This window comes from Mesocricetus auratus, unplaced genomic scaffold, assembly GCF_017639785.1.
Source record: "Mesocricetus auratus isolate SY011 unplaced genomic scaffold, BCM_Maur_2.0 Super-Scaffold_100010, whole genome shotgun sequence".
Taxonomy (NCBI): Eukaryota; Metazoa; Chordata; class Mammalia; order Rodentia; family Cricetidae; genus Mesocricetus; species Mesocricetus auratus.
In genome coordinates this window covers 76,165,649-76,179,242 of record NW_024429194.1, presented here as the reverse complement: position 1 = coordinate 76,179,242, position 13,594 = coordinate 76,165,649, and the positions used below count along the sequence as shown (strand labels likewise).

The following is a 13,594-nucleotide window of genomic DNA, read 5'->3' as shown; positions in this document are numbered from 1 at the left end:
GAGACGTGTGTCACAAAGGAGCAAGGAAGGCAGGGGCTACCTGGAAGCCAGGACCTTTAGGGGACCAAGAAGCTGTATAGAGGAGACGGTGACCAGTGGGGCAGCAAACAGCTGCCGGTTGTCACCATGTGGACCTCTTGGGTAATGCCTGCTGGCGGCAACCCTGCCTTGTGCAGAGTTTTAACTCCCCCACAATAGCCAGATTCCAAAAGGACCAGTATCAAAGGCAGGGTCTCCAAACCCAGGGCCAGGGCTGTATCCTCTCCGCGCTTGGCATCTGAAAGGGCTGAATGGGGCAGCTGAGAACTGGGCAGAGCTTGACCCACCTTTAGGGGGTCTGTGTCAGGGCCTGCTCCGGGTCGTCCCTTTCTGACCCCCATAGTAGCTTATCTTGTGGGACTCAAATGGAGAAATGTCCACTCTGGGCCCACCTGGCCCCTCCCATGCATTCACCAACCTTGGGCAAGAGGACCAGCAACCCTCTACAGCTTGGAGACCTGGCCTGAGTGGGCCAACTTTCCCCATCCCTGCCTTGTTCCAAGGTGCAGCTGGAGACTGGCTTCCCTGAGGCCTGGGTTACCATACTGGGCACTGGTGAGGCTATCACTGGAACCCCGCCCACCCAGGGACCCCACAGTTTCCAAACTCGGTCACATGCAGCAAACACTCAGACTTGCGAGGGCCTGAATGGCCTAGGTGGCTGACTAGGCCAGCTTCTTGATCCTTAGTCCTGCTCTTGAGCCTCTCCAGATGGCATGGGATCCTCCTAGGAAGCCATAAGGGCACGTCATACGATCCCTAGTTTCTGTCCCCTTCCAGTGCTGCTGACTGCTCCCTGGACGCTAGGCCATTGTGTGGACGCCTAAAGAACGCAGCCCCATTGCACACACTTGGCTGTGGGAGCAGCACCCCGCAGCGTGCTCCGGGTTGCTCTCTAGGACCTGGGGGCGTCGGGCCGGTAGGCGGAGCCCTGCGCTTAGACCCCGGCGAGGGCGGGGTCTCGCGCGCGCGCGGCCCTGGGAGGCGTTTCCCGGCATGCCGTGCGGCCCGCACCCTCGGCCCGTCCGGCCCGTCCGGCCGCCCCGCCCCGCCCCGCCCCACCCCGTCAGCCTGGCGACGCGCGCATGGAGGCCGGCTGAGGAGCGCCGCCGCCTCGCTCGGTACGCCGTGGCCTGGCCGGGCGGGCGGGCGGGCGGAGACTCCTCGCACCTCGACGGCGCGTGCGGGAGGGCGCGGGCTGCAGGTGGGGACTGCGGAGACACGCAGGGACACGCACCCTACCGGGGTCAAGCTGACCCGGGACGGTGTAGATTTTCTTGGGCTCGCGAGTCCCAGAAACAACCCGGACGCTCAGAGGCGCTCTGCTGGCTTTGGGACGTCAAGAGCCTCTTTAGAAGTGGAGTAGTCTCCAAGCGTTCGTGCTCCCCAAGCGGAGGGACTGCAGGTTCGCTAGACTTGTGAGATGCTGCTGTCCCTGGGCCTCCCTCTCTTGCCTCTGAGAAGGCTCGCCTTGCGGCAGCCGGGATGCTGTGGACAGGGTGCCAGCAGAGCGCTGGCAGAGGGTCGGCTACCAGGAGCCAGCAGGCCCTACAGGGCATTTCCAGGTGGATAGAAACTAGGTCCCGGGAGGACTGGCCAAGGCGTCTTCACCTCCGCTGTGGTTCCTCTTCCGGCCCTCAGCTCTGCCACGCTTGGGTAAAATATGTCTTGCTGGAGCAGGTTTTCTTGGGTCTGGCAGTGCCCAGGCTTCAGACACGGCCAAGCTCGGAGGCCAGGGCTTTTGCACACCCTGTTATTTCTTCCTTGGTTTTCTGAGTGGTCCGTGAAGGCTTGTCTAGATATTCCTTCCATCTGGTCGCGGTCAGCTTTTGACCAGTGGTAGGAAGCCAAGCTGCCATCTGAGAAGCAGTTTTTCAAGATTGAAGGTCTTGATGGGTGTGTCAGCCCGGGGCAGTAACAGGGTTTTGTGGCTTGAGAAATTTAGCAAACGTCTATTTCTCATACTTTAGAGGCCGGGAGTCCAAGGTCGCATGCTAGTCTTTTGGGTTGCTGATGAAGACTCTGCCTGTCTTGTAGAGGCCCCTTGTCATTGTGTTCTCATAGCTCCTCAGTGTCTCTTACAAGGACACCAGTCCCATCCTGGGATCTGCCTTACGGCCTCATCTGCATCCAGTCGCCTCTTAAAACCCCTGACAACTGATGTGTGATTGCTTTGAGGCTTAGATTTTCAGTCTGTGAATTTGGGTAGGACAAATTTAGTTCACATTAATAGACTCCAGAAGAGAGACAGCTGTGGGGCTGGGCAGGTGGGGAGCATGTCTGAAATGGCTCTGGATCCAACGCAAGAACCTCTCTGATTACTTTGACCTAGAATGCCAGGGCAATACCTCTCTGTGAGCCCTGCCTGACATGAATGGGCCTTTCCTGCCTTTCGAGCCAGCCTTTTCTCTCTTAAAGCCACAGACTGCTGGGGATTTTCAAAGGTCTGAGCCTAGTTCTCCTAGAAATTTAGCAGATGCTAAAAGTTCTGGTGTTTAGCATGTAGAAGCCTCTTGCCTGCTTGGTAGCAGACTTGGAAGGATGTCTCGCACAGGGAGAGCTGGTCGGAGGCCTATTTGACAGAAATCTCAGCTCTCTGACTTTACCCTGTAAAAGTTTACAGTGTGGTCTTGGCCAGGAACAGGTCTGGAAACTGTTTGCCAACGACTGGGGATTTATGAAGAGATTTGTTCCCTGTGGAGGCTGGGCAGTGTAAGGTCACTGCTTGTGGTTTGAATGTGTCTGAAGGGGACAGATGGCAAGTGTGGTGCAGGCATAGTGACTGGATGGAAGTGGGCATCTGTCTCACCCTGCCAGTAATAATGAGCAGGGTGAGGAGGTACTAGTAACCCAGTGCACTTGAGAAGCAGCAAACCAAAGGATGGAGAAATGCGTAGATTTATAGTGACGGACTCAGAATCACAGGGTTCTGACGGGCAGGGGTGGGGAGGGGGCTGTCAGTCGCCTTGCCTGACCTCCCCTCCCTACTGGAACTGCTCTTCGTGAGAGGCTGTGTCCCAGGCCTGGGAGCCACAAGGGTTCTGATGCTGTGTTTGGTGTCTGACCATCAAAGCTTGACTCCTGAGCAGCCTGTGGGCTCCTCCACCTACCACACGACTGGAGGTGAAGCCAGTCCTGCCGGGGACTCTCCACAGCTAGGCAAGCTTTGGTGGCCTCTGTACCCCTCAAAGACTCAGAGGCACCCTGGGCAAGCTTTGAAGGATAGATTTACCCAGCTAACAGCAAAGCTGCAGTCGCCCCACCTCTTAAAGGGCAGGGCAGGCAGAGATGATGTGGTCCTTTCCCATTTGCTGCAGCCTCTGGCTGGCCCGCCCACTTATACAGGATGTTTAAAGTTTTCATCTCATGCTTTGGCAGCCTGGTGCCACTGTTTGTACTACTGGTTTGCTTCCACGTGATTCTCTCCTTTTTCACTGTTGGTCACTGTTTGAGCTACACTCCCCACCCCTGACTGGGGTTCCATGGAGTCGGAAAGACAGTTCCTACACTGTCCTGAAAGGCAGGTTCTCCCGAGCTGTCCTGGCACATCTCCCTGTTACTGTTTCTTTGAAGCATTTGATTCTGTTAATGAAAGGAGACCCCTAGGGTTAAACTATAGCAGATGCCATGGGGTTTAGTGTAGACCTGGCTATGCACAGACCCTGAGCCAGCAATGGCATTTTCCTGATGTGCTGACCTTTATATAAAATGTCCAGGGTGCATTTTAGGACAGGTTCCAGACTAGGGAGAAGGGATATCCTAGGGCAGAGCAGTATGGTAAGCGCTGCTTGCCCCTATAAGAGCCAGAAGCTCCATAAGGCCAGGAGCACATGGTTTCAGGGGCTATCTCAGGGTCTCTGCTGCCCTCTAACCCTATAACCCTGCTGGCCCTGCTCTAGCTCTTCTTTCAGAAGGCTCCTGGTGCTTAGAATTGCCTGCCTCCATTTTAATATTGACCACAGCATTAGAAGTTTAATTGCACCCAGAGAAGTCCCTGGATCACATTTATACCATAGGACCAGAGGAGATGCGGGGCTGGGGGTGGGGGCTGAAAGTTCTGTGATGTGTACAGACAAAAGTGGTGGGTCAGAGTGGTGCCCCAGGGTCTGGGGGTACTGCTGCTGTCTTACCATACCCCCATTCTGACATAGCTCTTTCCAGGGCACATTTCCCTCTGTATACATTGCTGAGGTACTCAAACACATCAAAACAGAATCACCCTTTCTTGCTATAGCTGAAGGAAATGTTTTGACATTTCAAAACCCAGGGGTTAAGAATATGTACTACTATTTTATTTTCGAGACAGGGTTTCTCTGTGGAGCACTAGCTGTCCAGAACTCACTTTGTAGACCAGGCTGGTCTCAAAGCGAGAGTTCTGCCTGCCTTTGCCTCCTGAGTTCTGGGATTAAAGGCATGCACCACCACTCCCCCTAAGTACTGCTCTTAGGCGAACTGGTGTTTCATCTCTGGTAGCTTACATCCACATGTAACTCTGGTTTCTGGGTATGTCTCCCCTGTGGGTACTGTACTTGTGTGCACAAAACACACAGAGACACATAAATATATTTATTTGATAGTAATAAAAATTCTTAAAAACATTACTATGCCCAGGGGTCAGATTTTTCCAATAAACTTGTCGGGGTTTTTTTTGTGTGTGTTTTTTTTTTTTTTTTTTTTTTTTTTTTGGTTTTTACCAGACAGGGTTTCTCTGTATTGTTTCGGAGGCTATCGGTCCAGCCCGGCCTCGAACTCACAGAGATCCGCCTGCCTCTGCCTCCCGAGTGCTGGGATTAAAGGCGTGCGCCACCAAACTTGTCGTTTTTAAAGAGTCTTCTCCACCCAGGACCGTTGTGTCTGCTAAGCCTGGCTTGACTGCCTCAGCTCCTGTGGGCTGAGTGATGTTTACATATTTGGGTTCTCACACACACACACACACCTTGCTTTTTTTTTTTTTTTTTTTTTTTTTTTGGTTTTTATGAGACAGGGTTTCTCTGTATTGTTTTGGAGGCTGTCGGTTCAGCCCGGCCTCGAACTCACAGAGATCCGCCTGCCTCTGCCTCCCGAGTGCTGGAATTAAAGGCGTGCGCCACCACCGCCCGGCCACACATACCTTTCTTAAAGCAACATATATAAAACAAATATAACATTGTTTATAAGTAATCTGTACATTATGATTGATGATTTTATTTTGTTTGAGGAAATAACTTCTATAATTCGTGAAACCCACCAGCATGGAATTGAAATATCTTTACATGTTGGGGGACGGGGGTGGGCAGGCTGGAGAGATGGCTCAGCAGGTAAGAGTGCCATACTGCCCTTGCAGAGGACCTGAGTCCAGTTCCCAACACTTATATCAGGTGCCTCATAACTCCAGCTCCAGGGTAATCTGTCTCTTCTGGCCTCCACAGACACCCAAACACATGTGCACAAACAGGCAAACATATAAAGACCATATATGTGTGGCTGCCAGGTAGGAGGTTTCTGACCAGTGGCAGATACATAAAATCTGTTGACCTCGCTGGGCCATAGTTTGAAGCTGCCTTTGTCTCCCTTGGACAGTGTGTTACTCTTCCCTGTACCGTCTGGCACTCTGGGCCTCCAACCCTGGGGCTCCCAGTGACACAGTAAGGAAGCACAATGCCATGGACTGGCTACCAGGGTATTAGTTTCTTCTATGTTAGGCTTCTTTGTCTTTTAAACTAGAAAAATTGTCTTGGCTCCTCAGGATGCTGTCTTCTTGCTTAGTCTTCTTCCATCTGGCTGATAGCCAAACAGTTGTGGCCATCATTATAAAAAGAATGGAGGATTTCCTTGAGGTGGCTTTTTTCACAAACCTCTGGGGTTCCTACTGTAAGGTCAACAACCACAGCACTGTGTCCTACAATAACCCCAGACGAGTAGTACAACTCAGAGAGATGCAGGTTAGTTTCACTATGTTTGCAACTGTTGTGGGTCGAAGCCCCTGTGTTACTGAGATGGAGCCATCTAGATGTTGCTCAAGGAACCTGCTGGCCTCTAACCTGTCTTGCACATTCCAAAAGCAGCCTAGACCTCAGATAGCATGTTCCTAGCAGGAAGCAGCCAACAGTATAGACCAGGAAAGCCAAGGTCGTGTCCTGAGGGTCATTCAAGATTGACCCAGTCCTGTTGCCACAATGATCCCTGATCCTGTCTCTGGGGCCCTGGGGTAAGAACTGTATCTGTCTCCTCAGGCATCCTACATCAATCAGGAAGCTGCCGCCCAATCATGGAGGGAGAGGAGAAGCCAACTCAAGAGGTAAGGAAAGCTGTGGCTAATGGAACATCTTCCTAAGCAACCCTTTTCCCAACCCAGCAGCTTCTTTTTGCTGCTGTACACAGCTGGGTAAGGGTCCTGGTGTGGCTACCTTGGGTCCCTTTTTAGCTGCTTCTCTACAGACCTAACTTGATAACTAGGGTTTTTAGAATTCAACAAGAAGTATCTCCATGGAGAAGGCCTAAGACAAATGGTCGCTCTTGGGCTTGCTAAGGAGGTACAACAGTCTGGAGTGTACCTGACCTATGGGGTGGGGCCTAATTCTTCCTCTGCAGGCTGATATGGAACCCGTGGTAACATCAGGGGCCTCAGAAGCAGTGCCAAGGGTGCCTTCTGGAGATCCTCAAAACATCTGTATGTTTTCCTTCAGGACTTGGTATAGACCCAGTGCTGGGCCCTAGGGAGGGGGTGGGACAGTCAGGCCCTGCCCAGCTGTGGGGAGGGAGTAAAGGCAGCAGGAACCCCTCACTGCACTCAGGTGCCCTGTACTATCCTGAAATTAGCTGCCAGTGTATACCTGCACAGAGTCTCTGCTTCCCAAGTCAGCCATATCCATGACGGAGACACCTCCAGGACACCTGGTCACCCCTCTTCCCCATCCACAGTTTGGACCTAGTTGAGGGTGGGGAGAGAGTCATGCCCAGGCCCCTCAGATAGTGCTCTGCTCACAGATGTGGTCAGGTGGCTCGTCTAGTCATCTGGGTAAGCCAGTTGTGTGGGGTGCACTGCCTGCCAGAGACTGTGTCCAATGGGAGTCAGAAGAGTCTGCAACCACTGGTAGGCAGCTGTGCCCTGGCGTCAGGCCCCAGCCCACCACGGCTCTTGCTGTTGTTGCAGCTGATGTGGACGCCTTCAACTTGCTGCTGGAGATGAAACTGAAGCGACGGCGTGAGCGGCCCAACCTTCCACGTACTGTGACCCAGCTGGTGGCTGAGGATGGCAGCAGGGTGTATGTGGTGGGCACTGCTCACTTCAGCGATGACAGCAAGCGGGATGTAGTGAAGGTGAGCACTTTTGTTACTACCATCTGCCGGTCTGTACTCCAGGGACACAGGCCGGGGCAACCAGGCATTTCTAACTCTGGAGTCCCCCAGGAATGATGGTGGGGCTATTTATTAGAGCCATATGTGTAACCAATAAAGCTGTCCCATGGCTTTCTTTGGTTGCCTTTTCTCTAGAATTTGACACTGAAGCCACATAAGCTGTTAGCACTGACTACCCCCTGGGGTGGGGCTCCTTGTCCAGTGTAGAGCATCCAATAGGATGGGTCTATTGGAGTGTGGCCCTTGCTTTACAGACTATCCGAGAAGTGCAGCCCGATGTGGTCGTTGTGGAACTCTGTCAGTACCGCGTGTCCATGCTGAAGATGGACGAGAGAACACTGCTCCGAGAGGCCAAGGAGGTCAGCCTGGAGAAGCTGCAGCAGGCTGTCAAGCAGGTACACATATGAGTGACCCATGGGCTCTGGGTGCCCAGGTCCACATAGAGACCTAAAGCTGCTGCCCTGTAAAGAAGGGGCCAAGACTAAGAGCCCAGAGTCTCCTTTGAGCTAATGACAGGCAGGCTCCTCCCAGGGCCAACCTCTGGTTATTGCCATAGTATGCATCCTGGTTGCAAGCCCACTTTCTCACTCAGGAGAGGGTAGCGGCTGGAAGAGGAGGCGAGGACGGCTCCTCCTCCACAAGGCAGGAGCAGGACAGAACTGAAGCCTGGTTTGCTGAGCTGCAGTGGTGGCTCTGAGCATTGCTGTGTGACCCTTGTCTTCCACGTTGCCCAGGCCCTCAGGGCTAGGAGAAGCAGCTCTTAGTAGCGCCTCCTTGTCATCTTGGTTTTCAGAGGGCACCAGGCATGCCTGCCCCAGCTGCAGCGTATCTCCTCTTGTTTGAAGGAAATGAGTTAAAGTCTCATGTGAGTGTCCCCAGACATACTGAGCACTTTTCACCCTGGAATCTCCCACATAAGGGATATCACCATAAACCTTTTCTGGAAACTTTTAAAAGAAGTCGCCATTCAGTCAGGTGTCCCTAACCCCCATGCACCCTCCTCACAGCAGAGGGTTTATACTGCACTGGAAGAAGAGCCATGCAACTGACTGGGGCCTAGCTAAAGGGCAGGAAAGGGACACGGCTGGCTCCAGCCGCTCCTCATCCCCAAGGAGTCTCAGGCAGCACTTAGTCTTCCAGCTGCAGTGTGTGACAACATACACAGGTGCTGTCCGCCAGGAGGCTACTGTCCTGGTCAGCTTTTATTGTGGGTTGACTTTGTGGGCACAACTGACCATATCAGCTCTAGTTCCTCCAGTACTCAGTTGCTACTTCCTGACCCATGACCCCACAAGGTGAGCGTAGTAGCGCACAGCTTTAATCCCAGCACTTGGGAGGCAAATGGATTTAGATGGATTTCTGTGAGTTCAAGTATAGTCTGGTACACAAAGCAAGTTCCAAGCCAGCCAGGGCTACATTTTAAAAAACAGACCAAAAAAAAAAAAAAAACCCAAGACCCTCCAGCCCCATCTAAATCTCATGGTCAGCCTAGACTTTGCAGTCTGTCCCCTAGGTCAGATAAATAAGGACACTCCTATTGGATAAATTATGACCAGAACTCAGGGCTAGCTGTTGTGGTATACACCTTTAATCCTAGCACTTGGGAGGTGGGAGGCAGAGGCAGGTGGATCTATGTGAGCTCAAGGCCAGCCTGGTCTACAGAGCAAGTTCCAGGAAAGGCTCCAAAGCTACACAGCGAAACCCTGTCTCAGGAAAAAAAAAATTATCACCAGGTCTCACAGTGCATTCTCCTGAATCAAGGGCCATATCTTCCTGGGGACAGTACAAAATCTGTGCGGCAGCTCACAGGGTAACCTTTCCTAAGGAAGGGCCAGCTGTCTCAGCCATGCGGGGAGTGGAGGGGAGTCTCAGCATACTGACCCACCTCAGCCCAGCCAGCCTGGCCAGACCAGAGGCAGCCACTGGCCCCTGTGGATGCTAGGCATCCCTGTTAGGTGCCGGACTCCAGCCTGGGTCAGCCTGTGCCTCAGACACCTGGTCAGGTAGTTCCTGACAGTAGCCTCTTCTCAGCATCTTTGGTCATCCTATAAAGAAAACTTTTCCAGAAGAAACGCATTTGAATGATTCTTGAAGCGAAGGCGACCTGCTGTTGTCTGACCCTCCTCATGTACTAGGTTTGCCTGCCCCTGGCCACTGGAAAGGGCCTGAGAACAGTCATGGGTTGAGGCCTAGCTCAAGGGCATGCTGATGTCTTCACACTGCTTTGCCTTGCACATTCTGCAATGTAGCTGACATGGTTCCTCTTCCTGCAGAATGGGCTCATGTCCGGACTCATGCAGATGTTGCTACTGAAGGTGTCTGCCCACATCACTGAGCAGCTAGGCATGGCCCCTGGTGGTGAATTCAGGGAAGCCTTCAAGGAGGTGAGTGCTAGGCTAGGGGATATATGGACTGGTGGCAGCTACCCATGGCATCCCAAGTCCTAACATCCAGTCTCTACCTCAGGCCAGCAAGGTACCATTCTGCAAATTTCACCTGGGTGACCGGCCCATCCCGGTCACCTTTAAGAGGGCCATTGCTGCACTCTCCTTCTGGCAGAAGGTCAAGCTGGCCTGGGGCCTATGCTTCCTGTCAGACCCAATCAGGTAGGACAGCCTCCCTGACCTATTCGTGGCACATTCCATACCTGCTGTGGTCCCTACCCTGAGTCAGCAAGAGACTTCCCATGTGTCCATCACCACGGTCTGCCAGCAAATCCCTGTTCATCCCCTGAGCTAGCAGCTTGCCCTCTGCCCTCAGCAAAGATGATGTGGAGCGCTGCAAGCAGAAGGACCTGTTGGAGCAGATGATGGCAGAGATGATTGGGGAGTTTCCTGACTTGCACCGAACCATTGTCTCAGAACGTGATGTGTATTTGACCTATATGCTGCGTCAGGCTGCACGGCGCCTTGAGCTTCCCCGCGCCTCTGATGGTGATGGACAGGCCAGGGTGGGAACTCCCCAAGATACTAGTTCCTGTGCCTGTCACTGACTTTCGCCCTCCCCTGACAGCTGAGCCCAGGAAGTGCGTCCCATCTGTGGTTGTGGGTGTCGTTGGCATGGGTCATGTGCCTGGCATTGAGAAGAACTGGAGCACCGACCTCAACATCCAGGAGATCATGACGTGAGTGCCTTCCCCACCTCTCCCGGCAATCCCTGCACCTGCACATGGTGGTGACCCACACATGGGAAGACCTGGGGAGTGCATGTTCCAGCCAAGCCTACCACACCTGTCCTTCCTATAGAGTTCCCCCTCCGTCCATCTCGGGCAGAGTGTCCCGGGTGGCCGTGAAGGCTGCCTTCTTTGGCCTGCTGGGCTACAGTCTGTACTGGATGGGCCGTCGAACCGTGAACCTGGTCCTATCACTGCCTGCTGCACGGTTTTGCCTCCAGAGAGTAAGCGAGGCCAGGACAGGCCGGTAGGAGGACCATGGAAAGAAGAGACCACACCCAGGGGCTCTACTCCTCTGCATCGCATCTGGTGCTCCCGAGGAACTGGCACCACCTGTCCAGGGATGTCCCTGGGTGCAGATGCATCCAAGCCACCCCCTATGGGGGCCTAGGCTAGGCTTACCCTACCTTCCCTATGCCCAGCCCACCCAAATAAAGAATATTTAACTGTCTGAGCTCAGGCTTCCCAGCAGCCCCCCACACACACTGTAGGGGCCACCCTTGAGCATCAGAGCCGTCCACAGTGTCAGGACCCAGCAGCCTATTTCCAAAAGGGCCAGAGCTGAGGGGAGGCACTGAAGTGCCCCAGGCCTGCCCCAGGGTGGGCTGGCAAGCTGTTGCTCTACCTACCTCTCTGTGCCTTGTGCTCTGGCTGGCAGGAGCATCTGGCCCCGAGTGCATCTCACTGTGGGTTTGGAGCTGGCAACTTTGAGGAGCGGCTGTCCATGTAGCTCCTTCCTGCGGGTGTGTAGGGCCTGGACGTGCATGTGGCGTTGCCAGCTGCACCTCTGCCTGCAGAGAGTCTGTGGTTTGGTTTTTTTTTTTTTAATGTCAAAAAGTTTTTTACTCAGGTAATTTTGACGTCAAAGAAAAAACAAACTAAAGCAAATACCAGGAAATACAAGCCTTAACTCCAGTGAGGACAAAGAAGTCTTTTTATTTGTATTTGTGCGCCCCAAGTGGGCAGTGTATGTTAGAGTCAGCTTGCCGAAGGGTCCATGCCAACCCCTGCTAGACTCCACAACAGCTCAGTGTGGTGTGGGGCTGCGTCAGGTATCAGCCTGCTTCCCTGGCTGCCCTTGGCGCTGGGAGGGGCTTGACCTGATTCCTGTGGATTAGGTGGGATGCCCAAACTGCAGTGTGGACAGTAGTGGACCCACCATGGGCCACAGACCTAGGGCCATGGTTGTCTTGGGCATGCCCAGCCATTTGTGTGTACAGGCTGTGGTCCCTGGCGTATGATACAGCCTGGCAAGACCAAGACCACTCTGATTATCCTTATGTTGACTGCCAAATCAGGTGAAACACTGAACTGGCCAGGGGGTACGGGGCTGGTTGGGCTGTGTACTTCCGTCTCACACTCGTGGATTCATTCCCTAGAAAGAAAAATAAATTTTAATTTTGGAAGCTCCCGTTTTGTGAAGTGTATGGAAATGGGACTCAGGTGATGGGGACTGGCTTCCTCTTTTGTCGTCTGCCCCCAGGTCTGTAGAATGCTAGAGGTACTCCTGCATCCCAGGGTACATGCTATCCAACTCAGCAGAGTGTATAGGCTTTAGCCCCTAGTGCTCACTGTTATCTAGCAAGGTTATCTGTGTGCCGGCCATATAGTCAGCACCTGTATACCCTCTGGTTTGCACTTCACTGCCTGGCAAATGTGGGAGAGGGAGTATGTCATTTCCAGGCCAGAGCAAGACAGACCCTGAAGATAGTGAAGTTCCTATTAGTGACAGCAGTAAGAACACATGGTCTGGCCAAGGCTGAGGTGCTACAACCTACTGTTACAGAAAAAAAAAGGTGTACATATAAAACATCCCACCTCCAATGTAGGAGGTAGGGGGATTCTCTAGTGTAATCAGACAGCTCTAGGGGCAGAGCTAGGTACATTGCAATTTTAGAAGCCCACTGTGGCCCCAGGAAAATTTCCAGATGTGGATTCTTGAGGTGTAGAACTGAAGGCAGAGGCTGAAATGAAGAGACAGCCAGGAAGGAATGTGTGCATTTGCCCGTGCTCAAAGGACTAATAGGCTTCCCTGAGCACTGGATGCTGTCCACCTCCCCATCAAGGCTCATATCCACCTAGACTGCAAGTGACAGATACGAAATGGGGAGAAATGGAAATGTGATCACTTCGGAGAGAAATTCTGGATGTAGAACCAAGGTCCCAGGTAAGCTCAGAGCTCTGCCCTGACCCATTGTCCAATCTCTGCTTCCGCCTTGCCCTGGTACAATTGATAACCCGAATTACCCCTGTATTAAGTCTTAGGTGGCCAGCTCCTACCTGTCCCACAGATCCCAGGAACACTGACAAGACTTCTGGTCCATCTCTGATAAAACAGATGAGAAAAAAAATTGTCCTAATGGAAGGGCACTGCATATTCTACATTTTAAGAACATATTTGTACTTGGTTGTAGAAGGGAACCTACATACACACATTGATAGTGTGCTCTGAGTTAAGCATAGACATTATCCAAACAGCTGACTCAGGAAGAACGAAAGACTCGGCCCTTGTTTGCAAACCCTCCTGCTGCAGGGAGGGGATGATGGAGAGAAAAGGACCAACACCATAAATCTGAAACAAGATTAACCAGAGGGGCAACACTAAACTTTGGAATGGCTGACTGCCTTTGTTTACTGGCTGGCTGGCTAAAGATGAGATGAAAAATACATCTTTAGGATGTTAAACTACTGTCTTAAATTGTTGGGGCTATCCGAATAAAACAGTTAAAAGATTCAGTTTCTGGTTTTTTGGGTGTGATGGACAGAACCGGTCAAACCTAAAGCACCCAGTGGGGCTTGGCTCCCCATCAGTCGGGGGCGGCCCCTCGTGGTCTTTTAGGGACGTCACTCAGAATGTAAACCCACTTGGAGTAGTCCAGTCTGTCACATGTCACTCGGGTGGGAGCTTCGGAACTCTGCTGGCCCGGTGCACTTGTGCCAAAGTTTACAGAACGTCTCAAACCCACTCTAAAGTGCAACTACTCGAAGCCCGGAAGTGGAGAAACAAGACAGAGACCCAATCAGAGCTAAGCTTCTGGGCGTGCC

General features: G+C 52.7%; 1 protein-coding gene and 1 long non-coding RNA gene across 4 annotated transcripts; one reads left to right on the top strand and one right to left on the bottom strand.

Annotated features, from left to right (window-relative positions):
* The first annotated feature begins 1,070 nt into the window (after positions 1-1,070).
* Positions 1,071-11,955, top strand: Trabd (TraB domain containing). 3 transcript variants are annotated; one of them, XM_005067078.4, is made up of 10 exons: positions 1,071-1,160; positions 6,252-6,316; positions 6,610-6,688; positions 7,172-7,338; positions 7,632-7,772; positions 9,651-9,761; positions 9,844-9,983; positions 10,138-10,310; positions 10,390-10,501; positions 10,623-11,955. In XM_005067078.4, the coding sequence occupies exons 2-10, from the start codon at positions 6,287-6,289 to the stop codon at positions 10,798-10,800; spliced, it is 1,131 nt and encodes a 376-aa protein (XP_005067135.1). In that variant the 5' UTR covers positions 1,071-1,160; positions 6,252-6,286; the 3' UTR covers positions 10,801-11,955. The 3 variants fall into 3 exon arrangements, with proteins under 3 accessions (XP_005067135.1, XP_040609928.1, XP_012966618.1); XM_040753994.1 differs by lacking the exon at positions 1,071-1,160 and adding an exon at positions 1,225-1,243; XM_013111164.3 differs by lacking the exon at positions 1,071-1,160 and adding an exon at positions 1,273-1,444.
* On the bottom strand, positions 11,466-13,592 carry LOC106020881. The gene is made up of 3 exons (XR_005880062.1): positions 13,415-13,592; positions 12,830-12,875; positions 11,466-11,924 (listed from the first exon to the last, which is right to left on the bottom strand). It is a non-coding gene; the product is annotated as an uncharacterized LOC106020881 (long non-coding RNA).
* Positions 13,593-13,594: the final 2 nt, after the last annotated feature.

Bases quoted from the DNA above. Each gene is read 5' to 3' on its own strand.
- Trabd (XM_005067078.4), top strand. From the start codon at position 6,287: ATGGAGGGAGAGGAGAAGCCAACTCAAGAG. The intron at 6,689-7,171 runs GTATGTTTTCCT...CTGTTGTTGCAG, and splicing joins TGGAGATCCTCAAAACATCT to CTGATGTGGACGCCTTCAAC. The intron at 7,339-7,631 runs GTGAGCACTTTT...CTTGCTTTACAG, and splicing joins GCAAGCGGGATGTAGTGAAG to ACTATCCGAGAAGTGCAGCC.